We start from the raw sequence: 10423 nt of genomic DNA, 5'->3' as shown, positions 1-10423 counted from the left end.
GGACTCAAAGTTTGGAGCAGCCCCACTCCCCAACCTAGTGGTTTGTGGGGATACTCCTGCTCCAGAAGGACAGGGAATTTTTGTCCTAGATCCTGCTCTGGCAAAAGCCTCCCCATAGCAGGGCACCAAGCTCAAGTGTACTTGGAGCTGGGAAGAGAGGTACCCAGCAGGGGGGAAATTTGAGATGAGGAATAAGCTCAGCTTGTGTCCCTGGGACTGAAATCTGGGATCAGTCAGCACAGCCGGGAGCTCTGGAGGGGTCACTCCTACCTGGAAGCAGTTCTTGAATTTCCTGCTGACAAAGTAGAGAGCCACGGGGTTGATGCAGGAGTTGAGGGAGGCCATGTTGATCCCAAAATAATCCATCACCAGGAGGAAGCTGAGGGGAGAGAAGAGTGTTGGAAGCTCCTGGAGAACTGAGATTCCAAACCGCCCGGCCTGGGATTGTGTCCCCGCGGAGGGTCAGGGACTGGGAACGGAGAGCTGAGCACAAAACAGTCCTTGCCAAAGAAAAACCACTTTTTCTCGCAAGGAGCATTTCCTGAGGGAGCCAAAAGCAGGAGCTCTGCTTTCCCCTGGTGACACCCTGGTGACACCATGTCCCCAAACTCCAGCACAGCCACATCTGGCCCAAGCTGGCGCTTGGCTTGTGGGGGAAAGGAGAAGGAAGGTGGGCACCCACCACATGGGCACAGCCCTGCTGGGAATGTTTCCCTGCCCTGGAGACTCCATTAACCCACAGACTGACAGAGATATTTCACAATTTAACTTAACCCCTTCTCGTGGTGCCCCAGCCCCTCCCTGTGCCCATCCACGGACGGCGATGCCGTCTGGAAAAGGAGTCGTCGGAACCGGGCTTTGGGAGGCAGCTCCACCAGCCTGTGCCGGTGCCACCGGGGCTGCCAGCTGGGTGCCCACCTGCTGGGGCTCCTACCTGAGCAGTTCACATCTGTTGGGGTCCGTCTGGTCGTAGATGGTCTTCTTGAGGATGCGGCTGAGGTGGAGGGGCAGCCAGCAGAGCGCGAAGATCACCACCAGGCAGAACACGGTCTTGGCCACCTCCCGGCGCTGCCAAGGCAAGGGGGGGGGGAGAAGGTGATCACTGGGGAGCAGGTGGAGCAAAGCAGGTCCCAAATCACAGAATCATGGAATACTTAGGGTCGGATGGGGCTTTAGAGATCATCCAGTTCCAACCCCCCTGCCATGGGCAGGGACACCTCGCACCAGACCGGGTTGCTCCTGAAGTCCTGCACCACGAGATCCAGGCTGCAGAAGTGGGCAGGGCACCAGCAGCTCGGTGTGGACCAGACCCCTTCACGCCCCTTCCCACTGTCACTCCTGGTGGCTCTGCTGTGGTGACGTTCCCAGGGACACGGGGATCTCCTCCAGCCTCCCCTCACACGGTGCTATCGCGACAACCAGCTGGGCTCCCCCAGGGAATCATTCCCAAAGGGAACAGTGAACTCTCCTTTTCCCTGCACCTCTTGTCTGGGATTTGGCACGTCCAGCATTTGATCCAGTTTGGTGTGGGCTCAGCAGGGCCAGAGATTAAGGACCACAAGGAACTGAGAATGAAGCTGGTCCGTGGCCAGAGGGTGGTTGGGGTTGTCCCTGAGGCTGGAGATCACAGAGCTTAAGGCCCTTCTCCCTTAATCCTTGCACTGATCCAAGGTCTGCTGGGAGGCTTTGTCAGCTCCTACCTGTCCCTCACAGTCCCCCCTTCGGCAGCTCTCCCTCCCCTTTGGGAAGCAGCAGAATTCCCGCGTTCCCGGGTCCTTTACCCGTTTCATGTGGTCATTCAGGGCGATCCTCATGCCGTTCCTCTTGCTCAGCATCTCACAGGACATGAGGGTGTAGAAGATGCCAGTGCACACCAAGGGCAGGCAGAAATAGAAGCCGAAAAGCCACCAGTCCTTCACGTCCCGGTAGAACTGTGTGGGAAAGGGAGAGCCACTGGAAACTGGGGAACGGGAAGGGTGGGGAACTGGGACACAGACTGGCCCTGACACCCACTCTGCCTGTCCAGGCACTTGGGATGTGTGGAAGTGCCCCAGCCCCTGCCCTAAGCACGTGGGGGATTGTCTGCCCCTAAGGCTGGTGCACGGGCTGGACCTAAAAGTGTAAAGACTGGTTTATATGGAATTACAGAATCACTGAATCGTGGAATCACTAAGGTTGGAAAAGACCTCCAAGACCATCAAGTCCAACTTTTCCCTGAATACCACCACGTCCACTTGGAGGAGCTTGTCTGTTGGGCATGGTGGGTTGAGTAAGGGTCTTCCTTCCCTTGCTCCCCCGACCCTGAGTTAAAGGTTACCTGTGCAAACTGGTTGTGGGGACCCTCTTTGGCCTGCTGGGACAGCGTTGGAGGCCCTGAAGCTTCCTGAGATGTGTCAGGACCCGCTGTGGGTGGTGAAGCAGACACAGCTCCCTGTTCTCTGGCCCCACATCACTGCAATGCCTGTGCTTTGCCTGGCACTGCTCTCCCTGCTTCCCCCGAGGCCAGGAGCCACCTCCAGAGGCATCTACTCCTCTAATCAAGGAGCTGACACTCTTCTAATGAGTGGTTAATTGTACTGTGCATTCTCATGGTTTCACCCCTCAGAGGTGGCTGGGGAACCATCAGCTCCTCGGATTGCATCATGAACTGGGGGAATTATTGCCCCTGACTCCTGTTTGATAAAACTAAAAGCTTCTTCCTGGCCCTTCCTGGCTGAGAGGATGTGTTTTGGCTTGAAAGAGGGAGCTTTGGGTGCTTCCTGTTGGCACCTGTGGCTCTCAGTCAGACTGTCCCCAGGGGTATTTGGGCAGTTTTCCATCGTTGCAGATGTGAGACAGGTCTGCAACTCTGGTTCTGGCACCAGGATTCTCCTGCCTCTTGCCTCAGAGAACCCAAGACACCCGTCAGAGCTCTCCCTGCTGGTCTGCGTGTGCCCGGGCGGGGCGAGCACGTACCATCATGAAGCGGGATTTCTGCTCCGAGGCCAACATGCACACCCACAGGTGCTGCTCCCAGTAGCTGAGCTCCACCATGTCGAAGGCGATGGCCTCGGGCACTGCCAGCACGATGGCCACTGCCCAGATCAGCACCACCTCCACCGCCTTCCACATGGGGATCCCTATGCCCTGGATCCGGCTCCAGGACGCCACGGCTCGGTACCTGCCCGGGGTTGGAGTGAGACAAGCAGCCGTCAGGAAGGGGGTGGGAAGGTGCAGGTTGGGGTTGTCCCCAAAGGCCCTTCCCCTCACACCTTCCTCCCCCACCCCTGAGCCTTCCTTAGTGGAATGGGAAGCAGGGGCTCAAGGGGGCCTGTCCTTGACCAGTGTCCACTTGTCACCCTTCCCCACCACCACCCCTGTTGTTCCAGCACGTTCTTCCCTAACCTCTTCCAGCAGGATACAACTCAGTTCCTGCTGGATTTCAACCCCAGGTGACAGCAGCCTGTCCCCATCTTGGAATTGTGCCGGGACCAAGGCTTTTGGTGATGGTGAAGGGACACAGACACGGGCCAGGCTGGGCAGGGCAGGTGTGGAGGAGGTTTCCTACCTGTCGATGCTGAGGGCACAAAGGCTCAGGACCGTGATGCCCACGGAGGCTTTCTGGATGAAGGGAACCAGCTTGCACACCTGCACTCCGAAGGGCCAGTCCTTTGCCAAGAGCTGGGGAAGAACCACAGGTTATCAGGCTGCTTTGGGAACACTGGCCCAGCTTCCCAAAACAGCAGGTGGGTGCCCACAGGGTGTGAGAAGGCCACAGGGTGTGAGAAGCCCACAGAGAGCAGCACTCTGAGGTTCAGAGCTGTGTGAGGGTCCTGGGAACCTTTGGTTTCCCTGAGGACTCCCAGTGAGATGAGTGGACACGTGGATGAAGGATGGTCCAGACACTAAGTCCTGACTCCGGTCCCTGTGTGGCTGTGAGTGGATTTGAGTCCTAAACACCACAATGGGCTTCTTGGGGTTGTTTTCAAAGGGGAAAATGGGTGTTGTGCTTTGAAACAGCCCAAATCCAGCTTGGACAGCTTAAGCCATGTGTCCTGAGCCTTCCCCAAGCTCTGACCCTCAACCACACTTCCATTCCTGACAGAACCCATGCACCGTGCCCCCATGCTCAGCTGGGAAAGGCAGAGGGGACCAGTGGGGACAAGGTGCCCTGGAGGCAGGAGAAACCTGGGCCACTCACTCATGAGGGTGAGAATGAGCCTGAATTCACAAGCCTTATATCCCATGACACCTGGAGCCCATCCTGAGGTCCCCCCCACTCAGAGCCAACCCCCCTCTTCAAGCTCTGTCATTCGACCTCAGCAGCAAAACAAACCATGGAATCACAGAATGTTTTCAGAGGGACCTTAAAGCCCATCCATGGCAGGGACACCTTCCACTAGCCCGGGTTGCTCCAAGCCCCGTCCAGCCTGGCCTTGGACACTTCCAGGGGTGGGGCAGGCACAGCTTCTCCCAGAGATCCTGCCCAGAGCAGCCCCAGCCCGGCCCTGCCCTCAGCCCACCTTGTAGACGTTGATGGGCAGCGCGATGAGGATGTAGAGCAGGTCCCCCAGGGCCAGGCTGGCGATGAGCACGTTGGGCCCGTTCCTCATGCACTTGTTCTTGTAGATGATCCTCAGGAGGGTGGAGTTGCCGATGATGCCCACCACGAAGATGGTGCAGGACACGATGGTGTTGATGTACTTGAAGACGTGCCGGATGTCCGCGGGCTTCACGCACACAGGCAGCAGCGGCGGCTCCGCGCTGCTGCTCCCGGGGAGGCTCCCCGAGAGGTTGGACCCCTGGGCGTCCTGGAGGAGGCTGGGCTGCACCAGGCTGTGGGCCTGCTCCTGGCTGAGCACCCCCGAGGGCACGGCGCTCTCCTGGAGAGCACGGGGGGTCTGGCTGCGAGCGCCGGAGAAGAGCAAGGTCAGGAAAAGGGCCAGAGCAGCGGGAGCTGGGGGGGTGGCTGTGGAGCACCAAAGAGGGGAGCTGCTGCCAGGAGTCCTCATAGTGCTCGTGGGATGGTCTTGGTGGGATCTGCAGGTGGAGGAAGGGACCAGGCAAAGAACTTTGTTAGTGGAGGAAAGAGAAAGGTGGTTCAGTGAAAGGGAACTTGGTCTGTTCAGCTGGAGGAGAGGAGACTGAGGGAGACCACTGGGGTCTGCAGCTCTCCTTGAGGGGCAGTGGAGGGGCAGCTCCAACCTCTGCTCTCTGTGACCAGGGACAGCACCCAGGGAAGGGCTGGAGCTGTGCCAGGGCAGGGTCAGGTTGGATCTCAGGGAAAGGTTCTTCCCCCAGAGGGTAGTTGGGCACTGACCAGGCTCCCCAGGGCAGTGGGCACAGCCCCAAGGCTGCCAGAGCTCCAGGAGGGTTTGGACAACACTCTGAGGGGATTGTTGGGGTGTCTGTGCAGGGCCAGGGGTTGGGCTGGATGGTCCTGGTGGGTCCCTGCAAACTCAGAATATTCTATTTTATTATTCTATCCTCTTGTATTCTATGAATTGCTGGAGAAATCCACCATCACAGAGGACAGAAACGATGCCAGATGGGATCCCACCAGGTCAGAGCAGCTGCCCCTGAGGGTGGGAGGTTGCGCTGCTAAAATTAAACAGGCCAGTCCAGAAAAACAAGCTGAAAGGAGAACAAACAGCCCCTTGTGTCTCTGACGTGGCATTTTGGTGACTGAGGGTCCTTCCTTGGCTCAATGGGTGTGTGGGATCAGCGACTGCACCTCTGGCACTTGGCACTGCTGCTCACATGGCCAAGCCCAATTTCCTTTAATGTCCACCCCACTCCTTTATAATCATGGAATTACTGAGGTTGGAAAAGCTCTCCCAGGTCATCAAGTCCAACCTTTGACTGACCCCCACCTTGTCCCCCAGCCCTGAGCACTGAGTGCCACGTCCTTGGGCACCTCCAGGAGTGAGGACTCCACCACCTCCCTGGGCAGCCCCTTCCAGTGCCTGACCACCCTTTTCGGGAAGAAACTCCTCCTGATGTCCAACCTGACCCTCCCTTGGCACTGTTTGGGGCCATTTCCCCTCATCCCATCCCTTGTTCCCTGGGAGCAGAGCCCAACACACACCCCCAGCTCCCCCTCCTGTTGGGGAGTTGCACAGTTTAGTTTTTGGGTAGTTTAGTTCCCAACTGAAGTTGCAGTTTTGGGACCTCTGTGGACACCTTCACATCTGCAGGGTCTGCAGGACCAGCAGAACTTTTCCAGTTCATTCCATGGGGAAACTGGAGCTGCACCAACACCCCCATGCCCAGCAGATCCCACGGACTGTCCTGTGCCCAGGGAAAAGACCCAGCACAGTCTTGCTGGGAAAACACCACGGGTTTTTTTTTCCAGAAATGCCATTTTGATCCCTGACATCCCATTCCAATTGATGTGCAGCAGCACAGCCCCTCCTTCCCCATCCTCATCTCCCTAAATTCAACTCCTTCCTCTCCAAACCCCCTGTGCCTGTCCAGCTCCATCCTCAGGGATATAAAGCTCCCTGTGCCCTCACAGTCCTGGCTGCTGAGCACAGTAAAAGGTCTCTCAAGCTCTCCAAGGCTGGAGAACTAATAAATATCCCTGGAATGGTTCAGCTTTGTGCATCTCTGATGGCACTTCCAGGCAGGACAAGCCAAGCTGCTGCTCCACAAGCACAAAGCTCAGGGTGGTGGTGGCACCGTCCTGGAGCGATGTGAGTTTGAGGAAGGGGCTTCTGGATGATCCAGATCTGGAATTGAGCCCAGAGAGGGAATGGGAGAGGGCAGCAAAGTGCCAGTCTGTGCCCCAGACAGGGACAGATCGGGGGGCTCCTGGCTGGAGGGTTGAGGAACATGTTTGAGGAACTGTGAAACTTTCCAGCCCTCTCGGAAGGGAGGAAAAATTGCTGTGTCTGGACTAAGAAGAGGAGCCTTTTGGGATTCCCTGGGATCAGGGAGCCTGCCTGTGATTAGAGATGGGACTCAGGCTCTGCTCTGACTCCTCCAGGCAGAGTTGGGATCTCAGCCCAAACCCTGGGATCTGCTCCCCAAGACTCTCCAGCTGAGGCACTCCAGGGTTGTCCAGGACCCTGGGGATCCCAGGACAAACAATGAAGTGTGGTGGGAACACTGCTCCCACTCTGGGAAGACATGGCCAGGCCAAGCAAGAGTCCCCCCAGGTACAAGCACAGCTCCTGCAAACACTCCTGTGCACCCCCCCTGTGTCAGGGGGCTCAGGCTTTGTGGGAATGCCAGGGCACCCAGTTGTGTTGGAAAAGGGGGAAAGAAAGGGAGAGAATGGATAAATAACCCAAAGGAGCACAAACCTGGGCACAAACCCCTGCTCTGACCTGTCCCAGGGACTTCAGCCTGTACCTTGTTGAAGTTCTCAGCCCCCTGCCCTGCCCCAGCTCCCCAGGGGACAGGTGTCCCACGGGGGGGTGTCCTGACCTCTCCACCCCACTATTCCCACAGGATTGCAGCTCACAGGAGAGGGCAGACTCAGCTCAGAATTCCTGCCAGAGATCCCTGAGGGTTTGGGCAGCAGCTCTGGATGGCACGGACAAGCATCTGGAGGAAGTTGGTGGCTCCTGGAGCCAGCACTGGCACCAGAGAATCCCTGGAAGTCGTTCCCTCTGCCCCCCACAGATGCTTTTATCTGCCCACCCCAAGCCCAGAGCCTGGTGTGGCTGCTCAGCCCCGGGGGCTGAGAAGAGCTCATGTGAGTGAGGATCACAGGACTCGGCTCTCTGGGTCCTGCCCAGCTGCAAAACACCGGAGAAAAAAAAAGCACTTTCCTGCCATCTTGCCTTAAAATCAGTCAAATCTTTCCCTAAATCCAAATTTTAGTCAAAGACAAGCATTGTTTCCTCCTGTCCAACAGCCTGTTTATTCCTTGCCCTCCACGCTGCCTCAACCCCTTCCTGAAAGCACCAACCCCTTCTCAGTTTTGGGGGAAATGAGGCACAGGAGCATCAAGAAACTTGTTCAGGGTCTGGCAGATGTCAGACCAAATCCAGCACTGCTTGACCCAAAATCCTCTGAGCTTTGCTCATGTTGCTGATCATTTGGGGAGGTGACTGGGTGCCCAGAGGGACCACCCCCATCCCACCTGCCTGGCCGAGGGGCTTCCCTTGGGGAATTGCTGCCATCCCTTTGCTTGGGAAACTTCACTCTGTGCTGAGCCCAAACCACAGCTGGACCCACTGGAATCCTGACATGGGCATCAGGGAGTGATTCCCAGAGGGAAAACGAGACTGAAAACCGTCACCATAACCCTGCAAAACCTGGCGCTGCCTGAAGGGTGCCTTGTGTGGGCTGGAGGGGCTTGGGAGCCGGGAATTCCATGGGAGCCAGGAATGCCGCTGCATCCTCATCTCCAGCCGGTCCCCCTGCCTTCGGGAGCAGCTCCTGACAGTTCTGCAGTCCCATCTCAGGGTCCACAGGACCAGTAGAACTTTTCCAGTTCATTCCATGGGGAAACTGGAGCTGCACCAACACCCCCGTCCCCAGCAGATCCCACGGGCTGTCCCGTGCCCAGGGAAAAGACCCAGCACAGTCCTGCTGGGAAAACACCAGGGGGGCCAGACTCACCACCCCAAACACCAAACAGACTTTTCCTGTGGATAAATGTCTCTTGCAGCAACACTTCCATGTGCGGGGGAAAGGCGGGTGGTAATTCCCCATTCCCGGCTGCTCCCTGCCCCGACCCCGACCTGGTCCATGGGCAGGAGGAGTTTCTCCCAGCGCTGTGCTGGATTTCTCCTCGCTCCCCCTCTCCCTGCCCAGCTCCTGGACCTTGTCCAGGCACCGTGGCCCCTTCAACGCCTCCCCCGGAGGGGGCTGCTCGGGGAGGGGGACCTGAAAAACGCGCAAAAACTCCCCCTGAAGAGAGAAATCCCTTTTGTTGGCAAAGCCTTGCGGGGGAATTAAATTACCTTCTTGCGCTCCCGCGGGTTTTGGGCGCTCCCGGGAGCAGATCCTGCCCCTCTCACGGCTCCTTCCCCCTGCGCGGGGCTCTGGGCATGTCCCGGGAGCAGCTTTAGATCCTGCGGATGGGGTTTTTTTGGGGGCGGCGGGGTTGGTGCTCAGGGGATGTTTGTCCCCTCCCGTGACTCGCCGAGTCTCCCCGCCCTGGGTGGTTTTATAGAAACCCGCGGGGCTCCCCCGAGCGCAGCCCCTGCGACCAATGGGGTGGAGGGTGGGATGGGAAGAGAGGAGGGAAAAGCGGGAGAAACGCTCCGGGAAGGAGCGACAACAACAAACAAACAAATAAAGTTGGAGCGGGAGGGCGAGAGCTGGGGGGAGGCAGGGCTGGGCTTGAGGGAAGGGACCTGCAGCCCCCCCACGAGCTTTTTTGGGGAAAAAAAGGCATCAAAGCCTCTCTTCCCAGGGTGTGGAAAACCAGCTGCCGCACCTGGAGCTCTCGAGGAAAGGTTCAGGAGCAAGGAGTGTGCCGGGAGCAGGGCAGGGAGACCTGAGGGGCCCTTCCAGCAGAGAGGAGGGAGCAGAAAAGTCTTTGCTGAAGTGCTGGGGAAGGACAAGCCTCCCTGAGCCTGATCTGGGGGAAACAGGTCCAGGTGGGGCAGCTCCAGGTGAAGCAGGTCCAGGTGAAGCAGGTTGGGAACAGGTTTAATGCTCCCATCCACAAGAGGTTGCCCCAGTGTCTTTTGCCACCCCAGCTCTGGTTTTATTCTCCTGTGGTTTCTGAGCATCCTGAGCTGCCTGGAGAGCAGGCTCTGGCTGCTCAAGGGTCAGGGTGGGACACTCCAGGGCCATGGGGTCACACCAGCCCCCCATGAGCCCCGTGTCCAGTCCAGCCTCTGATCCTGACCCAAAGAGCCTCCCCCTGCTCTCCACCTGCCTGGGAACAGGAGATCACAAGCAAAGCTTCCAGAAGGCTCCTGCTGCCTTTCTCCAAACCACGGGAATCTGTAGGGAATTTGTCCAACCCCCATGGACCAAACCTCTCCTTGTCTGCTGGGAGAGGGAAGTTTCATGCCCTGCCTGGGTGTGGCCCTGGCCCAGGAATGGGGGTTTGTTTGGGGGTGGCAGCAAAAAAGGTCAAATCACAGAGCCATGGATGGCAATATGACCCTCTGGAAACATGGTCTCCTTCCACCTGAGATGCCTTCACTCTGGGAAGGAGTCTGAACCTCTCCTTTCTGTCTTTATTTTGGGACAAAAAGGGTAAAGATTTGCTCCATCCCTTGGAAGTGTCCAAGGCCAGGTTGGATGGGGCTTGGAGCAACCTGGGCTAGTGGAAGGTGTCCCTGCCCATGGTGGGGAGGGGAATGAGATGAGCTTTAAGGTCCCTTCCAACCCAAACCATCCCGTATTTCTCTGATTCTCTGACCTTTGCTACTTCTGGAACAACAACTGCAGAAGGTCATGATAAAACACTGGTATATTTATACTTACAGCCCTTTTTCTGTGCAGATTCAGACACAGGGATGGATTAAAT

At 57.6% G+C, this 10423-nt stretch overlaps 1 protein-coding gene across 1 annotated transcript in view; it reads right to left on the bottom strand.

Moving 5' to 3' along the window:
* The window catches only part of LOC103754949 (endothelin receptor type B), a 6053-nt gene extending 1056 nt beyond the window's left edge, over positions 1 to 4997 (bottom strand). The window contains exons 1-6 of the mRNA XM_018083225.2: positions 4503 to 4997; positions 3548 to 3660; positions 2956 to 3160; positions 1782 to 1931; positions 935 to 1068; positions 271 to 379 (exon numbers count right to left, since the gene is read on the bottom strand). Coding sequence (XP_017938714.2) covers positions 271 to 379; positions 935 to 1068; positions 1782 to 1931; positions 2956 to 3160; positions 3548 to 3660; positions 4503 to 4991 — 1200 coding nt within the window. The 5' untranslated portion in view covers positions 4992 to 4997. The remainder of the gene's footprint in view (positions 1 to 270; positions 380 to 934; positions 1069 to 1781; positions 1932 to 2955; positions 3161 to 3547; positions 3661 to 4502) is intronic.
* Between the last annotated feature and the right edge of the window lie 5426 nt (positions 4998 to 10423).

This window comes from Manacus vitellinus, unplaced genomic scaffold (assembly GCF_001715985.3).
Source record: "Manacus vitellinus isolate BGI_N305 unplaced genomic scaffold, ASM171598v3 scaffold_62_pilon, whole genome shotgun sequence".
Lineage (NCBI taxonomy): Eukaryota > Metazoa > Chordata > Aves > Passeriformes > Pipridae > Manacus > Manacus vitellinus.
Note: the sequence above shows the minus strand (reverse complement) of the source record. Positions and strands in the feature narration are given on the sequence as shown.